The sequence below is a fragment of the Monodon monoceros genome, unplaced genomic scaffold (genome assembly GCF_005190385.1).
Source record: "Monodon monoceros isolate NGI ecotype Baffin Bay Population unplaced genomic scaffold, NGI_Narwhal_1 Super_Scaffold_6, whole genome shotgun sequence".
Taxonomy (NCBI): Eukaryota; Metazoa; Chordata; class Mammalia; order Artiodactyla; family Monodontidae; genus Monodon; species Monodon monoceros.
In genome coordinates, this window is record NW_021703783.1 from 12,439,078 (window position 1) to 12,458,980 (window position 19,903).

General features: G+C 37.5%; 2 protein-coding genes across 2 annotated transcripts in view; one reads left to right on the forward strand and one right to left on the reverse strand.

Moving 5' to 3' along the window:
- DERA (deoxyribose-phosphate aldolase) overlaps window positions 1–19,284 on the forward strand; it is a 361,861-nt gene extending 342,577 nt beyond the window's left edge. Inside the window, exon 20 of the transcript XR_003791050.1 lies at window positions 19,215–19,284. The gene's annotated coding sequence lies outside the window, so the exon portion shown is untranslated. The remainder of the gene's footprint in view (window positions 1–19,214) is intronic.
- Window positions 1–19,903, reverse strand: part of SLC15A5 (solute carrier family 15 member 5) — a 90,156-nt gene that overhangs the window by 61,159 nt on the left and 9,094 nt on the right. Inside the window, exons 2-3 of the mRNA XM_029204888.1 lie at window positions 19,229–19,451; window positions 6,524–6,693 (exon numbers count right to left, since the gene is read on the reverse strand). Of these exons, the coding sequence (XP_029060721.1) occupies window positions 6,524–6,693; window positions 19,229–19,451 (393 nt within the window). The remainder of the gene's footprint in view (window positions 1–6,523; window positions 6,694–19,228; window positions 19,452–19,903) is intronic.

Sequence of the window (19,903 nt, forward strand, 5' to 3'; positions counted from 1 at the left end):
ATCAGCACTACCCCATGGACCAAGTTTTGAGTAGCACTGCCTTGAATACACACTTTGAAAAATTAATTTATTTAAACAAGTAAAATTGTACCTGATATGGTGATACGAAGCAGCAAAAACAAAATGGTTAAGAACAAGAAATGATTAGGTATGAATGAGGTCTAAAATTTTAGCCCTCCAAGTGTGCATAATTGATGCCAAACAAATGTGAATGCAATCATTCATTCATTTAACATATTTATTACGTACCTACTATGTGTCAGGGACTTTTCTAGGCCTTAACAATATAGTAGTGAACAAGATCTAGAGATCCCTGAGAAGACACTAAACAAGCAGGGAAATATTAGGTGAGTTCAATGATGAAAACAAAATGAGGTGATAAGATAGAGACTGATTGTGGGTAGGGTGTAGAGGACACCTAAAGAGTTGACGTTTGAACTGAGGATTGAATAGACTGGAAATAGGCAAAAAGACCTGGAGGAAGCATATATCAGGCATGTCATGAAGTAGAAATGAGAAGGGAGAAGCTCAGGAACAGGAAAGGCCAATGAGGCAGTAGCTCAGGTAGAATGTTGGAAGGAGATGAGGTCTAAGATTTGATTAGGGTCAGACTTTACAGGCCAAAAGTAAGGAGCTTGGAGTTTATTCTCCATGTTATGGGAAACCATGAAGAAATTTTATGCAGAGTGGACATATGATGTATATTTTTAAAAAGTTACTCTGGAACTCTAGTAGTTGTATGCATAATGGATTTTAAGGAACAAGAGAGGAAGCTGGAATACAGGTAAGAAGTCGTGATGACTTGGACATAAAACAGCAAGAAGAGAAGCGAACAGAATGGGATGTGTTGTTAGAGAATCAATAGGATCTTCCAATGTGGGGAGACGTTGAAGAAATGAGAAGATTTGAGGATGCTACTTTCCTTCCCCTTAAACCACTGGGTTTCGGTGACTTACATGAAGATGGAGAAGACAAGAATGGAATCCGTTTGCAGTTGGGTGAATCAAGAGTTGAGTTTTGGTCAGGTTAAATTTGAGATGACTGCTAGGTAACAAAATCGAAATGTTGAATAGGAAGTCGGATATATGAGTTTCAAGGTGAGGAGAGAGGTCAAGTGAAAGTGAGCGTTTGGTGTATAGTTGGCATTAAAAGCTGTGGGACTAGAGGTTACTTAAGGAAAGAGGGTGAGAAGAGTGGGGTCCCTAGAGTAAATCGGAGGGCTCCCCATTAGGAGACTGTGAGAGGAGAAAAGGTACCCAAGAGCGGACAATGAACTACATGGGTTGTAAGTCAGAGAGAAGAGGAAGTAATAAACCTAAATTGATCAGATGGACTGAGAGGGAGCCAGTAAGTTAGAGTGGTCAAGAAAAGGAGCTATATGGTAATCTGTCTACCCAAAGGGAGCGCCCATTGTCCCATCCAAAGGTAGTTATCCCGAGTGTTAGGAGGGATGTCCCCGTGAAAACCTCTACATCTAAACATCACACCACCTTCCTGGATTAATCTATTAGACTTAATAGAAAACTCATGCCTTCTGTACAAATAATTTTGTGTGTCTTGTAGACTCAGCCTTAAAAAGAAAAATCCATCGTCATTATAATCCCCAGATTGGTCTTCTGCACCAGGAGCAGAAATGGGAAGCTGAAAAAAAAACCTGAAGTGAAAATGCAACCGAAACTTCAAGCTCCATTTTAAACGTGCATGGCAAACACACCAGGCGTGCACATTTTAAAATAAAACAGATGAGCTATTTTAAATGCTTTGTTGAAAAACTTAAAGATTGTAGCCATTACTATTTAAAAAAGAAAAACTTTAGAAAGCAATATTTCTATTCTTTGTACCTTTAAGTTCTTAGCTCTGACGTTCTGCTCCTCTGACCTTGATCTAATCATGAATATCTATGCTACCTAATTATAATTTAAAAAGCCTACATTGCACTGTAGATGGTAGATGCACATTTTTTTCTTCTTTGGTCACCTGCCAGTTCTCAAAATTATAGCAGTGGGAAGAAATGCAAATGAAGGCCATGCTTGACAGCTAAATATAATGGAACGCATGGTCCACATTTGAAAAGTTACCTTAAAATAAAAGGTAGCATATAAAAAATCATTTCTTTAAGGTCACCTATGGCTTTGAATTACAGCTTTGAGGAATTTCCAATTTAGTCATCAGAGAGGAAGAAGCCAAAATAAGGATTATATACTTTTCTAGAGGCAAGACAGAGTTTTACTTCATCATAATTGGGTGATCGTATAACTTGGAAATAGAAAACAAAACAAAGCAAAACAACTCCAAAATATTCATTTGATATAGTATTGTGTAAAGTAAACCACGGGTGAACATTTTATATTATAATTTTACTAGCAGCTAATACAGTTTCTTTCTTGTAAATGTCCAAAGGAAGGTTACCTTATCACATGTTAAAATATGTAACATATGGACTAGAGTAGGCTGGCAGTAAACAGAGGTGTTCAGATAGATTTGTATGACCTGAAGAATTGTAGTTCTTTATTCAGATGAATATATTTTCAAATAGGAGATTAGGAAGCAAATGGTTGGATGCCAAATAGTTATTTAGAAAATTTGAATATGAAAATTATGTATACATAATTAGTCACAAAAAATCAGAATTATTTGATAATTACACACTTTAGAATACGTCAAAGTGGTCTTTTGATAAAAGCTTATACTTCCTTTACAGTTTCCTCTTTTTTGCCTTTTTGGGGCTGACAGAGAGGATCTCCCAGACCGTTTTTGCATAATGAACCCATTCCACAGACTACCAGGAGGCTGTGTACTGCCTGGCTGTGATCCACAGAGCACAGAGCTCTGAGGAACAAGGCAGAGGCTTCTGGGGATGATGTTTTCCCTGTTTCACTGCTTCAGTATGTGGTGTAATAAAACGAGCTCTAGCCTGAGAAAAGGTAGGCCTGGGTTCTGGTTCCACTTCAGCCACTGCCTGTGACATCTTGGGCAAGTCATTTAATTCAAGTATGTCTCATTTTTTGTACTCAGTTTAACAATAACAAACACTGAGCATTTACCATATTCCAAGTATGTACACAACACAGGAATTTCTAACTATATTCAGAAATAGTTCAACACAACACGGTAGGTGAAATGGTAAAGATAGCTCAGGGGTCTTCCCTGGTGGCGCAGTGGTTGAGAGTCCACCTGCCGATGCAGGGGACACGGGTTCGTGCCCCGGTCCGGGAAGATCCCACATGCTGCGGAGCGGCTGGGCCCGTGAGCCATGGCCGCTGAGCCTGCGCGTCCGGAACCTGTGCTCCGCAATGGGAGAGGCCACAACAGTGAGAGGCCCGCGTACCGCAAAAAAAAAAAAAAAAAAAAAAAAGCTCAGGATGGTACAGGAGCAGGGGCATAGGACATGGAGTCTAGTCTGTAAAAGGAAATATGGGGCCCTTCTTGCCTACCTCACTGGTATGTGGAGAAATGAAGTAACAACAGTGAATTTTTAAAAATATAACTTATTGCACTGCTGTTACTGGTAGTTGTATAGGTAAGTGGTAGGAACAGTGGTAGCAGTCAAAGTACTACTAAAAGTAAAATGTGTTATTTAGAAATTAAGGCCAGAGTTAAACAAAATAGATGAATATGAATACAGGTAGACTGACTAACCAAAGGGACAGAATAGAAACTCTAGAAATGCAAATGGCCATATACAAGGGAGGTGGCATCTCAGATTAGTGGGGAAAATACAGACTTTTTAATGAGTGAGGTTGGATAACGTGACAGTCATATGGGAAAAAGATAAAATTGAGTTCACTCATAAAACTTATTCTAATATAATTTCCAAATGGGTCACAGATGTAAAGGTATATATATATACCAAAAGAAAATATGAATGAATTCCTTTATAATCTGGGAATGAGGAAAACTTTTTCACCATGAATCAAAATCTAGAAGCAATAAGGGAGAAGACTGATAAATTTGATTACAAACAAAAACCACACAAAAGACAAAACAAATAAACAAACAATAAGTGTTGTGCATGGATAACAACACAAGAAGCAAAATTAAAAGATATATGACAAATGGGAATAATATTCGCAACTTTTATCGTAAACAAAGAATTAATATCTTCAGTGTATAGAAATCTAAAAATTGAAAAAAATTGGAGAGATTGTAGGGAAATAGTCATTGTCATACATTTTTGGTGGAAATACAATATGGTACAACCACTACAGAAGGGAATTTGGCGATATATAGCAAAATTATCTGTGGATTTACTTTTTGACTTAGTAATCCAATTTGTAGGAATCTGTCCTAAAGATCTGCTGGGGAAAAAATGCTAAGAGAGGTATGCACCAAGCTATTCTTTAGAACCTATTTAATGTGGCAGAAGTAAAGAAATGAACCAAACATCCATCAATATAAGACTGGTAAAATAAACAATGGAGTACTATCCAGCTAGAAAAAGAATGAGGAATATTGTTATATACAGTTATGAAGCAATTCCTAGGTTATATTAAATGAAAAAAGCAGGTGAGAAAAGTATGAATAAAATGCTACTGTTTATAGGAGAAGGGGGGAAATACATACATATACATAGAGATACATACACATATATACAATTTTAGTATTTTCCTTTATTTAAAAAATGGAAGGATGATTCTTTAAAAATATGTAAATGGACACCTAAAGGAATAGAGGGGATATAGGAATATAAGTGGACCTTGTTTGTACATGAATTTTAGATCCATAAAATTATTTAAGATTTAAAACAAAATAAAAATTTTTAAATGCTTCCAAGTATTTAAAATTTTCAAAATTTAAAAATACCTCAGGATTTTTAAAGGATGAATGAAATAGATGAAGGAAATTAAGAGGTATAAACTTCCAGTTACAAAATAAATGAGTCACAGGGATGAAATATACAGTGTGGACAGTGTAGTCAGTAGCAATGTAATATCTTTGTATGGTGACAGAAATGGTCAAAAGGTATAAACTTCCAGTTATAAGATAAATAAGTACAAGGGATGTAATGTACAACATGATTAATATAATGAACACAACTGTATGTTATAGACGAAAGTTGTTAAGAGAGTCAATCCTAAGAGTTCTCATCACAAGGAAAAAATTTTTTTTATTTTTTTCTTGTAGTTTGTATCTGTATGAGGTCATGGACCGTCACTAAACTTGTGGTGATCATTTCATAACGTATGGAAGTCAAATCATTATGTTGTGCACTTTAAATTTATATAATGCTGTATGCCAATTATATCTCACTAAAACTGGAAGAAAGAAAAACCTGATGTATGCAGATATGTAATTAAAAAGTCCAACAGGCAAGGCTTAACAGTGTAGCTCAATAAGGTCTCCAAAGACCTGTGGGTCCTTCAAAGATATAGGAAGTATTGTTACTGTGATTTAAGGGGGATCAGTGCTGGATGTTAAACAATATATGCTTATGACAGGGTTATATGAGCTATTTAACAGTTTTCACATTTAGCTTTGAGTGGGCTAGACTGAGCATAATATATAGAAATACTTTGGATAGGAGACTTGTGGGTTCAGAGCTACTAAGATTCTGTGCTTTTTCCCAATTTATTAGGAATGGTCTGGGCCCAGATTTTAGTAACTATTGTCTAAATCTTTACATGCAAAAAGTGAATTTTAACACTATTTCCTATTGTTGATACAGTATTAAATGAGATACAGGATGTAAAGTGCTTAACACAAAATAAGAATCATATTACACTCTATCAACAACTAAAAAAAAACTAACCTCACAAATGGAACAAATGCACTTAATTGTATTTAAAGTTAGTGGCATAACCAAACAGAGAGGAACTATACCAAGTGACTTTAAAACATAATCATCTTAGTGTACATTCCCAGGGATTATAACATAAAGAAAGCAACTAAGAAGAATTTTGAGACTGTCAATAATCATTGTGAACTGGGATTTTGGCATGGGAAGAAGTAGAAAAAGACTTGAGTTTGACAAGTTTAAGTAAAAATCCTGTAGTTCCATTTTTGATTATGGTATTCTATAGTTCAAAATGTATGTTATCTTAGAGGAAAAAAAAAGGACATTTTCTAGGTCTGTGCATTGAAAAGACCTAGAAACCATGATGGACTAAGTAGCGATGAGCATCTCCATCACTAAGACTGTAGTCTCTAAATACCAGTATATATACAAGAAAAGGAAACAGTTCTTTAAGAAAGAGATGATTCAAAGTTCAGGGAAGAGAATGATGACCATAGAATATCTTGGCATACCAGAAAGCAAGGAAGCATTCAAAGACAACACAGGCTTGTCTGAAGGACTCAGGCCCAGCGTGAAGAGTACCTCACTGCCCAAACATGGAACAATTTGATCAAAGAAGATAGAGATTATTGATATTCTTGAAGAATCTGTTGCTCTCAAGTATAATAACTGACAGACTCTGCAAATTTTCTGAGTTGAAAGAGAAGTTATAGGGGATCCAAGAGGAAGAAGATGTGTTGAGAAAACCATAAGAACCAAATAAATCAATGTAAAGTGTGATTTGCTTACATTTTCCTGGCTGATAAATCAGGCTATAGTGCATCATACAAAGGGTTATCAGAGCCATAAGTGTAGACATAAAAGGAGTAAGTAAGACCAGGGCCCAGGACGCCGAGTGCTGGATATAAGACAGTCCCAGAAAGACAACAGTTGCATTTAGGCTCATGATCCAATAAAACCTGGGATACCAAAACAAAAATAAAATTACCATTGAGTTACTTAATATAACAATTGCTAATTTTAATGATTTTAATAAATATAAGCTACAACTTAGCAGCATGTTAGCTGAACTAGATTTTGCAAATGTTTATCAGCTTTCTTTTTTTTAATTTCATTTAAAAATTTTTTATACAATCTTTAAAGGTTACTCTCCATTTATAGTTATTACAAAATATTGGCTATGTTCCCCAAGTTGTACAACTCATCCTTGAGCCTATCTTACACTCAGTAGTTTATACCTCCCACTCCCCTACCCCTATATTCCCCCAACCCCACAAGCACTAGTTTGTTCTCTATATCTGTGAGTCTGCTTCTTTTCTGTCATATTCATTAGTTTGCTGTATTTTTTAGATTCTACATATAAGTGATATCATACAGTATTTGTGTTCCTGTATCTGACTTATTTCACTTGACAAAATACCCTCCAAGTCCATCCATGTTGCTGCAAATGGCAAAGTTTCATTCTTTTTTATGGCTGAGTAGTATTCCATTGTGTGTGTGTGTGTGTGTGTGTGTGTGTGTGTGTATCACATCTCCCTTATTCATTCCTCTGTTGATGGACACTTAGGTGGTTTCCATATCTTGACAACTGTAAATAATGCTGCCATGAATATGGGGGTACATGAATCTTTTCAAATTAGTGGGTTTTTTTTTTTTCAGGTATATACTCAGGAGTGGGATTGCTGGGTCATATGGTAGTTCTATTTTTAGTTTTTTGAGAAACCTCCATACTGTTTTCTACAGTGGCTGTACCAACTTACATTCCCACCTGCAGTGCACAAGGGTTCCCTTTTCTCCACAGCCTCACCAACATTTATTTGTGTTCTGTTTGATGATGGCCATTCTGACAGGTGTGAGGTGATATCTCATTGTAGTTTTGATTTGCATTTCCTTGATGATTAGTGATGTTGAGCATCTTTTCATATGCCTGTTGGCCATCTACATTTCTGTTTTTATCTTTCTTAATAAGCGCATACACATCAGCTATGTCTTATCAGTTTCGTTATCTATGTTTCCTTTCTCTTTAGAATAGATATAGGAAGAATGTGTTCTCTTTTCTCTAAAGCAGAAGTTGACAAATTTTTCTGTAAAGTGTCTGATAATATTTTAGGCTTTACAAATCATATGGTCTCTACAGCAACAAGTCAACTCTGTTGTGACTCTAGAGAAGCCATAAATAATACCTCACTGAATATGCCTAATGAACCTGGAAAAGATTACACGGTTAAAGAGTTGAAACTTATTTATTCCACTTTTCAAAGTATGGGAAAACTCAGGAATACCCAGGTTATACCTAGACCATGGCATGGGTAAACCAAAGAAATTAGTGTCATTTGAATAAAACTTCCAGTGTCTCCTCCTAAGAAACAATATTAAAAATAAGTACCTATCCCAGTAGTACGGTTTGCAAGCTCTGGAGGAATAATCTCTACTTCTCAACCTTTCACTGGGTCTAAATTCTGCTGCTGGAGTCCCATTGCAAAGGGGGTGTCTTACAGCTACTGAAAGTGGGGTCTGGCTGCTCACCGCTCAAAAGCCAATAAAGAGGCAAGTTTGGTGGAAAGGAAAGTTTGCTTTCATTTGGATGCCTGAAACTGGGGCAGGGGGAGGGCGGACTCCCGTCCAAAGGCTTACTCCCCTCCACTGACAGCCAGTGGGCAAGAGCTCTTATTGGCGGAAGGAGGGGACTACATGTAGAAACAGTACAGTTAGTTCTGACAGTCATCTTGAAATTGGTCATACAGTGGTCTGACGAGCATCATCTTGATTGTCCTAAGTACAGTTAATCTTCAGTTCCGGGGTCAGTTTGTTCCCATTTCCTTGAGGCCAATTCTTGGAATTGTGGCAGCTTATATCATGGCTACAGTCTGGTCATCATGTAGTTAACTTCTTCCACCTGGCACGGGTTTCAGTATCTACAAGACAGCTCACAGGATGTGGCTTAGAATATTATCTACAGCCCTTGAGAAGGAACTAAAGGCCCTTGACTATGCTTAGGGACTAAACGATTATTGTTTTGTCCTGTTTGACTGCTTTTCTTTGCTTCTGCATTTTCTTACTTCTCTGATTAAATTCATTCTTTGGCTAAAGTTTTTCCACAGACAAAGGGCAGGCAGAGGACATGGGGGACAAGGGCCAAAGGGTCCTATTCCATTTCATTAACATTAGCTTAAAAAATTATTGAAGTAATATTGAATATAATAAAATTTACCCATATAAAAATATGGTTTTATGGACTACTATATTTAAAATAGATAACCAACAAGGACCTCCTGTATAGCACAGGGAACTCTGCTCAATATTCTGTGATAACCTAAATGGGAAAAGAATTTGAAAAAGAATAGATACATGTATATGTATAACCGAATCACTTTGCTGTGCACCTGAAACTAACACAACACTGTTAATCAACTGTGCTCCAATGTAAAATAAAAATTAAAATCAAATTAAAAAATTTAACATATGGTTTTATGAGTTTTGGTCCATGTTTTAGTTGTACAAACACTAATAGGTCTACATTAGAACACTTATCACTAAAATATGAAGGGCTTACCTAATTAGATCAGGCCCACCCAGGGTACCAGGATAAGCCCCCCTTTGATTAGCTCAAAAGCAACTGATTAGAGAGCTTAATTACATTGCAAGATCCCTTCACCTTTGCCATATAACATAAGGAGGGGGTGATATCCTATCACCTTTTCCATGTTCTATTCAGTAGAGACAGGTCACAGGTTGTTCCCATACTCAGGGACATGGATCTGCCAAGAGTGTGACCCACCGGGGGTCATCCTATGGCATTTCCCATACATCTCCCTCCCTCCCTCCCTCCCTTCTTTCCTTCCTTCCTTCCCTCCCTCCATCCCTCCCTCTCTCCCTTCTTTCCTTCCTTCCTTCCCTCCCTCCATCCCTCCCTCCCTCCTTTCTTTCTTTTTCTCTTTCTTTCTTTCTTTCTTTTTCTCTCTCTCTCTCTCTTTTTCTTTCTTTCTTCCTTTAAGTGAAAGAAGCATAGTGAACAGGTGAGACTGGCTATGAGAAGGGTATGTTGAAGGTTTGAGAAGAAAGGAAAAGGTTAGAAACAGTCATATGAAGGAGGAGGAGAGAGAATGATTGCATACTGTACACCTGAAGGATGATGGTAAGGGTTCACTTGAGGTTGGCCGTGTATTTAGTGCCGGCATAGCATGATTTTACATTTTTCTCCAGACCTGTTTGGCTCTGTAAGTACAGTAATAGAACAAGTAAAGAGTTGAATTTTAACCAGGATTGCTTCCTTCATTCCTCAGGAGAGTACTGCTAAGTGTGGGGAAAGAGAGAGAGGAATAGTGGATGTGGAATTAGATTGTTAATTGAAGACCAGCCTCCTGACTCTACTAATTCCACTTGCTGATTTACGGTGGGGATTGGCTCCTTGCTGTGCTCAGCTGACATTACCCAGGAGGGTGGATTGGTGCCTGACCTGCTTCTGCTGGGCAGAGGATTGAAGACCAGTTCCTTACTTGGTCCCACCAACATACCACTCAAGCTGGGGAATCAGAGCCTGCTTTGTATGTGTGTGTGTGTGTGTGTGTGTGTGTGTGTGCGCACGTGTGTGTGTACGTACATTAGATTCCTCTTTCCTGCTGAAACTATGGAGCCAGAGTAGGAGGGTGGGGCAGTTTTTCCACAGTGTTTGCCTGAAGTAGGGCAGGTATTATCAAAAAGATATTTTATGTTAGGCTACCCTTTCCCTGGTACTTTACCTAAGGGCAGCAGGCTTTTCTTGGAGCTGCCCTCTCCCCACCATGCCTGTGGGCAGTTCCAGGCTTCTCCACTGTTGGCAAAAAGAAAACCCAGAAAACTCATTGCTCTCCTCTCTCAAGTTCCAAGATCTCTAGCTAGAGTCTGTCATCTTTCCACCTTTCAGAATCTTCCTATGTTTGTCTGTTGTGTTATGTCCAGGGTTTTTTAGATATAAAAAAAGGAGGACCTGGAAGGAATGGGGCTACTGTCATGGTCTGTCCTGGAATCCCACTATGATTTTTCAACTGGGTAGTTTATCTTCCTATTATTGATTTGTAAAAGTTCTTTATATATTCAGGCTGCATGTCTTTTGTCAGATATATGTTCTACAAATGTTTTCTCCCAATCTGTGGTTTGCCTCATCATTTTCTTAGTTAAATCTTTTGGTAACAGCAACTGTTCTTAATTTTAATAAATTTCATCATTGTTTTTAATTGGTTCATGCTTCTTGTGTCTTATGTAAAGAATACTTCCTATATGTAGGTCACAAGTATTTTTTCCTTTTTTAAAAAGCAGTTTTATGCCTTTAGATCTCTATGTTAGGTCAATGATTGGCTTTTAATTAAATTTCTAGTCAGGTGTCATGAGTAACTTTTTCTATTTGATATCCAGTTATTCTAGCACAATTTATTGAAAAGATGATCCTTTCCCCATTGAATTTTTTGGCACCTTTGTTGAAAATCAATTGACCTTATAAACGTGGTTCTTTTTTCTGAATTTCAATTCTGTTCTACTAATCTATCCTTATGCCAAAACCATACTATCTTTATTACTGTTGCTTTTTCTCTTGTTTTTTAAAACAATTTTATTGAGATATAAGTGAGCTACAATAAACTGCATGTGCTTAAAATGTACAATTTACGTTTTGAATATGTATGCACCCAATAAGTGATCACCCCTTTCAAAATCATGAACATCCACTCTCCATAACTGACCTAGAAAAGTAATCAAATGTCAAACATGGCCATGCTGAGCAAGCTGATTGACTGTAATCCACTGATAGCAATTTATTTATCACAGTGCAGCGTGGGTACAAAGTTAGAATTTTCTAGGACAATGCGGTAGAGTCCCTAGGCTCAGCCTCAGGTCATCCTTTCGTGCAGTTGCAAGCTGCACACTTGAACTGTGGCTGTAACAACCAAGAGGGGCTGGAATTGCAGAGCAATGTTACGGTCCTTTCCATCTTTAAGAAACCCTTTTTTCAAATGCTAAGTATTGCTGAGAAAAAATCCAAGAGGACACTGTGTGACTCTTCAGTACACCACAGGGGGATGTAAACGGAATTGCTCTAAAGAGGGTCAAGGAAAATTACAATTCTTCCAAGACTTACATCTTGTGAAATATAGTTATAAACCAAAGAATTATAGTGCTGAATGTCTCTGTATAGGGAGAGATTTCACATAAAGTACTAAATGTGTTTTAACAAATGCCACCCAACCTATTTGATTGTGTAATTTTCTGGAAGAATTACCTAGTACAATCATGTTTTATATAATCTTTGCTGATCCATGGACAGGACAAGCCATAGATAATTAAGGGTGAAACTGTATATGTCTCAACTGTAAGAAAATAAAAGAAATAAAAATCCACAGTCTTCAAACTCACCATTAAGACTCCTTTCATCTCATAGCTCACCAGCAAATTGAATATATAAAGCACCTCTCACACAGAAAGTCAGAGAGCAAAGCACTAAAGCAAAACAAATACCAGTGATTAAGGAATATTGAAAGCAGCAGTAAAAATATGTTTCTTTAGTTTACTTTTAAATACAGACTGGGAACTGCAAATAATTGGGGGTATATATAAGTGGTAATTTGTTTTTTTTTTTTTGGTCTTCATGATTCTATGGTGTTGAATACAAATAAGGGGGAAAAAACCCTATTGCTGCAAAATTCAGAAAACCTTTTGAGATTATTTATTTTAAACATTCACCTTAATTTATTTAGTAATAGTTTTTAAAGTCACTCAAATATTCTGTCACTTCTTAGACTGACCAATTTTGACATGCTTCACTTCTTTTAAGTGATTATAAGAGAAATAGTTTGAAATGGGCTTTCCAACCTACTTGAGAAGGTATTGAAGAGGGGAGAAAAACTTCTGGGTCTTCATAGCCTTAGTGGACAATTTTAAGAGTTCAAACAGGGCTTCCCTGGTGGCGCAGTGGTTGAGAGTCCGCCTGCTGATGCAGTGGACTCGGGTTCGTGCTCCGGTCCAGGAGGGTCCCACGTGCCGCGTCCGGAGCCTGTGCTCCGCAACGGGAGAGGCCACAGCAGTGAGAGGCCCATGTACCGCAAAAAAAAAAAAAAAAAAGAGTTAAAACAGAATATTTTATTCTGCCTTGAAAAATATTGAGATAATTCACCAGGGGATTTGTGGTTCTTCAATGGGCCAAAATTGAACTGTTTAGAAGAGTCAATGAAACACTGGGGCGCTGATTTCATGGTGGATGGCTGTTGTCAATCATTGCTTCTTTTAGCATAACCACTGGCCCACTGAAGTACTTCAAAGAATATTCTAGCTGACATGAATTTGGAGAAAGAAGGACCAGAGGAAATTTTGCATTTCCTACTTTTTTAAAAAAAAATTATTGGAGTATAATGATTGCGTTAGTCTCAGGTGTACAGCATAGTGATTCAGTTATACATGTGCATATACTCATTCTTTTTGAGAGTCTTTTCCCATATAGGTTATTACAGAGTACTGAGTAGAGTTCCCTGTGCTATACAGTAGGCCCTTGTTGATGATTTTATATATAGTAGTGTGTGTATGTTACTCCCAAGCTCCTAATTTATCCCTCCTTCCACAGTTCCCCTTTGGCAACCATAAGTTTGTTTTCGAAATCTGTGAGTCTGTTTCCGTTTTGTAAATCAGGTCATTTATATCATTTTTTCCTACTTTTTATCTATAAATATTTTTCAACAATGCTATTAAAGAAAAGATGGCTTAATAAAGGAAGATAATTGATTTTGGTGAATCGACAGCATGATTAAAGTAAAAGTTTTACTTTTAATTAAGATATTGGGGGGGAATGCTTCACTCTCTTTCTCCTGCCCTCCCTGCCTATGTCACTCCTTTAACTTGCTCTCGTTCCCTTTCTGTCTTTCTTCCCCTGTCTTCTGCCAAATCCCAATTTTAACAGTTGTTTATGTTGTTGAAGAGAAAACCACAGGCCCCAAATGGCATCACTTGCGCTAAAGCCTATGATACCAAACCTAGGCTTAGATACAGGACTTCATTGCAGTTTCGAGCTTCTCCAGAAATGTAATCTTAATCAACCCGTCTGGAATTTTCTGGTCGGCATCAATGAGGTCATCTGTCATGTGGGCCCTCTCCATCCCCCAGAAGAAGAGGCAATCTACGTGGTAAAACCCTTGCCTTTCCCTCCCCACCCCACCTCCCCAAAAAGAAGATACCCAGGCCTAAAAATAATGCTTCCTTTTCTTTTGCGAATAGCTCCCTTGCCCTACCCTTCTTCCTATAAAAACCTTCCATTTTGTACAACCCTTCAGAGCACCCTTGTAGTTGCTGGATGGGATGCTGTCCAATTCATGAATCGCCTAAGAAAGCCCATCAGGTCTTCAAACTTCTGCCGTTGAATTTTGTTCTTTTTAACAATGTGTATCATTTTCTCATTTCCTGAGTTTAAGATCTTTGAACCACTGCGTGTTTATTGATAAAAGTAAGTCCCTAATGATGCACCTACCAAGCTTAAAAGCTACCAAGCAGGGCTTAAAAAAAAGCAGCAGGCTCAGGATCAGTAAGAGATGTAAGAAATTTCTTCTTTTTTTTTTTCTTTCCCCAATACTTTTCAGTTTACATGGTTATATGTTGGAGAGGTATTCTGAGTGTATTTTCTGAAAGTTTACAATTCTGGCCAAGATAATGAAGGAGGTGCCTGTTGTAATTGGGGTGAGTGGGTAGCATTTGTTAAACTTGGCTAGAGCCCATGAAAATAGAATTTTGGAAGGTCTAGTGATTTTTTAGAAAGCCACTTACAAGCTATTCCTCAGTATATGCGACTTAGAGGATATTCTGAGTGCAAGCATACCTCAGAGACACTATGGGTCCGGTTCTGGGCCACCGAGGTATAACAGGTTGCACAAAGTTTTCAGTTTCCCAGTATATAGAAAAGTTATGTTTACACTCTGTTGTAATGTACTAAATGTGCAAAAGCATTATGTCTAAAAAGATAACGTGCATGTCTTAATTAAAAATACTTTATTGCAAAAAATGCTAACCATCCTCTGAGCCTTCAGCGCATGGTGGCAGTAACATCAAAGATCACTGATCACAGATCACCATGATAAATATAATAATAATGAAGTTTGCATAGTGTGAGAATTACCAAATGCTTCACAGAGACATGAAGTGAGCAAATGCTTTTGGAAAAATGCCACTGATAGACTTACTGGACATGGAGTTGCCGCAAACTTTCTGTAAATTTTACAAAATTTAAAATTTATAAAAGTTTATAAAATTAAAAACTTTATCACTGTGAAGCACAATAAAGCAAAGCAATTTAACGAGATATGCCTGTATTAATGAGTACTAGTAAGACTATTCCATGAACTGTTTTGATTTCGTTAGCTGAAATTATGATTTTACTATTGCAGAATTGTGTAAATTCATATTTTGTTTCTCTTCTCAAGGGTTAGGTAGAATTTCTCAAACAGGTAGATTTCTAAGTGTGGTAAAAATTGTGAGGAATCATCAAAAATTTCTGAAGCATCCTGGTATGAAATAGGTGCTTCCCTCAATGTTTAGCTCCATTCCTTTTCAAGAATATTTCTAGACCACGTATGGAATCCACTTTCCTTATGTCTCTGGAACTGTTTTCAAAATTCTGAAGCACTTGCTAAAAATGCACGTTTGTTCCCCAGCTATGCTCCCAGGAAATTCTGATCTAGGATATTGGGGGTAGGGCATGGGAAACATTTTTTAACAAAGCCCTCAGGTGATGCTTAAAATCATGCAATGCTGCTTGAGAGCAGTGGTTCTCAAACCTTACTACTCAGGCAGCTTAAAAAAAATCCTAGTCTCTGGTGCCCACCTCAAATCAACATAATCAGAACTTCTGGTGGTAGGGCCCAGGCATCAGTATTTTTAAGGGTCCTCATGTGGCTTCCTTGGACATCTAGGATTGAGAATCGCTGCTGTCAAACAACACTCAAGTAAATATTAAAACAGCTTTGAAAAAAAGGCTGTGGGATAATAATTTTTTTACTTCTAGTGTTTTCCCAAGATAAAAGATACTAAATTTGAGCAAGTTTTTAAAAATCAGAACACTTTAGTATGAGACAGATATTATGTAGAGTCAAACTGAGTACCAGATATTCAAAATTTCTGGGATGGAATAAGTCGGTCTCTAGACTTTTTCAAGAAATTTATACCAATCTACTATTTGAGCTTTTAAATAATGTATAATTCACTCTGGTAACTGGTTAGTGACAGACTATGATATGCAGATGGCATGCAAATTATCAGGTGAAATAAGTAGAGACATGAGGAAGCAAGATTTAAGGTTAATTGTGGTAGGATTTAAAATTATGGTCATGAACAGACTTAATTATTCACCATTCATTTTGTTTCCAGAAAAGATTCTGCAGAGGTGTATTTACCTAGATGATCGCCAGTATGGTAACTCTCATTGTACATGTCAGATTTTGGAAAATGCTGAAAGAGCCAGGTTCCGATCTGGACGATGGCACAAGGAGATGTTGGCAGATTATTATGCCTCTTGATTTCAGGGAGTTTAGCTTTATTCTTTCAGTTAGGTACATAGTCGAGGAAGATCCAGTACCAGATGGTGATGTTGGCTGGGAGGGGTTTTCTCACCTACATTTGGCAGCTCTGCTCGGAAGTGGTGCTTTCAGTGCTTTAGACTTCCAGTCTATACTATTTCACATGATCATTGGGAAGCTTTAGGTGGTAGAGATGCAATGACACATCTCATTAAGCGTCCTGTAACTATGAACAGCTGACATCTGTGCTGAAAACAGAACTGGATGCAGCCTTCAAGTGGTTATAGGTTCAAGTGCTGTGTTGCTTTTTTTTTTTTTTTTTCAGTTTATAAGTGATTTAATAAGCATAGCACTGCTGTCGTTAAACCAGAAAAATATATGTAGTAGAGACTTGAATTAGAATATATTACTAGGGCTTCCCTGGTGGCGCAGTGGTTGGGGGTCCGCCTGCCGATGCAGGGGACACAGGTTCGTGCCCCGGTCCGGGAGTATGCTGCAGAGCAGCTGGGCCCGTGAGCCATGGCCGCTGAGCCTGTGCGTCCGGAGCCTAAAAAAAAAAAAGAATATATTACTAAAGACTTGAATTCAAAAATTTGAAAAGTAGTAAGTCTTTTTGTAGGGAGAGATTAGTGGTCAAAAGTTAGCTGTGTTGCTTTTTTAAAGACACTGCTGAAATTCATTATATTAACCAAGCTTGTAATTTCTAGAGGCATTTTTGACTTGGAGAAATAGATTATAAATCAGTGGGCTGCTCATTTTAAAGATGGCCTTCTCCTAAATGGCCTTCCTCTTTCCCAGAAGTTGGACAATTATTTTAGCTGATGACTTATTTATTCGTCATTTAATAATAAGTCATAGTTACCCTGATTTGAATGCCTATAATGTGCTAGGATACTTTGTGTAAAAACTCCACAACAGCCCTCCAAGGTATCCCCATTCTGTGCTTTTGAGAGGTGAAGGAACTTGCTGAAAACCATAAGACTCCTAAGTGACAGAGCCAGGATCCTGCCAGCTATCTGGCTGCCCAGCAGGGACTCTGTTCATCTTGCCACCAACCCCTGCGTTATGTACAAGAATAGAATGAACAGTCATTTCTATAAAGTGCAACAAGCAGCTGTTCATAAAAGTTTAGTATTTGAACTGAGAAAACAACAACCACCATATTCCGCCTTCAAGGGGCTTATTATTTCTACAGTCTCTTATCACATTAAAGAATAACACCCTGGTTCTTTATACACATTTCTCGGTGCTTAACTTTAAAAAATATTGCATGATTCCTTTATCAGAGATTTTAATGAAATCAGGAAATAATAAGTAACCCAATCGAAATGTGTTCATCCTAAATTTGGCCTGGCTACAGAAATTCATTTTCACCTCATTCCTCATCCCCGCCTTTCCAATGTCCTAAAGCACGAACCCATTGGGTGTTCCCTCCGTTTCCCCAAGGAAATATTTCATTCATATAATGTCTCCTTTGTAATCAACACTGAGAAATGTCACTTTGATTAAACACAACTCTGAATGACTAAGACGACAGTACAATAAATTCTCCAGAGCTATCTTTCAGAACAACTGATTGCTCTTTAGTCTTAATCCTCCAGAGTCTTATTTAATCAAAATGATGTTGCTAATTAAGGATTAAAACCCCCGAATAGAATAAAAAAGAAGGATTTTTCTTTCTCCTTTGGGCAGGTCAAGGAGGCAGAATTTGCTGTAAGGAAGTAAAAAGTCCCTTCCACCTTTGGTAAAACTGCATTATTCTCTGACGTTTGGACTTAATCCAAAATAGGCCTGAGTGCTTTGTAATATTAATATAGTCGGGGGATGGGGGGGAAAGAAGGAAAGAAAGAAGGAAACAAAAGAAAGCAGAAAGAAAAACAAAGAAAAAGGAACTGTCTTAGATAGCTATATGTACCTAGATAATATTTATTCTAAATTTTTTTCATTTAATGCTTTTAATATGAATTTTCTTTAAACATTTTGTCTGATGCTGTCTGTGCATTGCTTTTATCCATTGCTAACACTGATGGAATGGCAAAATATTTTAGAAAAATGATACTAACCTATTTCACAGAGAAGAGGAAGCAAAAGACAATATATCTCCAATATATTTGACATCAACTGGTGAATGCCAATAAGAACAACAGAATTCTCTACTAAATGCTGAAATACTCTACCTTGAGATCAAAATCTCAATTTTTCCTTGAATTTGCATTTGATAATAAAAATTGGTTCCTTGAAAACACATAAAACTGTATAAGAACTCACTAAGAGAGACAAAGATGTATAGAAATGTAGTTTGATTTCCATGGAATACAAATTCTTTCAGGTGCTGGGGGTGAAGTGGATGTTAAATAGAGATGCTGGTTGATGTTTTAACGAATTGTAAAATACTTCTTCCATCCTTTTCATCTTTCTGAATTTATAATCTATGCCGTGTTATCTATTACAATGTAGACATAACTAATAATATCTCCTGCTTATTGATTACCACTATGTGCCACATTCTATGCCAGTAATACACATATTATTACCTCTAATAAAACGCAGGAAGAGGTATTATTATAACCCTTCAGAAATGGTTAAACTCAAAGAAGAAATGACTTGACCAAGGTCAGGCAACTGTGTGAAGTAGAACTGAGATTTCCACCAAGGCCTGTTTGGCTCCAAAGCCACATTCTATTCAGTATGACATGCCTTCTCACACTTGTTTACTTGAAGGATAAAGTCATCAGTGTGTTTCAAGAAGGTGCTGGTAAACTGTGTTGGTCTATACCTGACTCATAGGCTCCCAGACTACTGACTGAATCATTGTTAAAGGTATTGTCCCCTTGTCACCCAGCCCAATCAATGACAAAGGCTGAACAACCATCATCAAAACGGGACCAGAGAGCAAGCAATGAGAAATGCCCAAAGCGGGAGAAATGTCTGTTCCCGAGAATGCCTGTTTTCTCTCCTAGCCAGTGCTACTTACCAGTTAAAAAAGGACATTTGTTTCTGGGATCCATACTCCTGAAGGCTGTAAGCGCCCAGTGGACAGACAATGGTCCTTATTCCTCCTGTGCCGAGGCAGATGGCCACCAGTGCTACGTGAAACAGCCTGGTCTGTTCCTTTTTTGGTATGTTGTTAATCATACGGTGAGTGCCCATGTAGAAACCCTCCAAGGGAAAAGCAGCCACAGATAACAAAGCAGAGCCTATAGATAGAGAAAAAAAAAAAAAAGGAATAAATATGTATAGACCACTGACTCACCAAATCACATCAGAAATAAGGTTTTTCCTCTGAACGTTGCCTCGTTATGCAATTGTCTTATTAAAATATTAATCATGGCAATTCTGGAGGTAATACGATTTTCCTAAATGTAAATATTTCCCTCAGTATATGTTTTTAATGAATCCAGAGTCCTAGTTTTTTTCCCCTCAGATTTGAACTATCTCTCAGAGAACAGACAAGCAAATTGTGTCCATTTTAACAAATTTAAAACAATTCAGAAATACCTGATGTGAGACACTAAAGATGTTTGCAGTCCCACCCCCAGAGAAAAACCACCATTCACAAGGGTTATTCGTTCTTAATCAACAGAGTGAGAGAAACCGCGATGATCTCAGACATCTCGGAAGCCTGTTAAAGAAAACGTTTTAAGAAGAA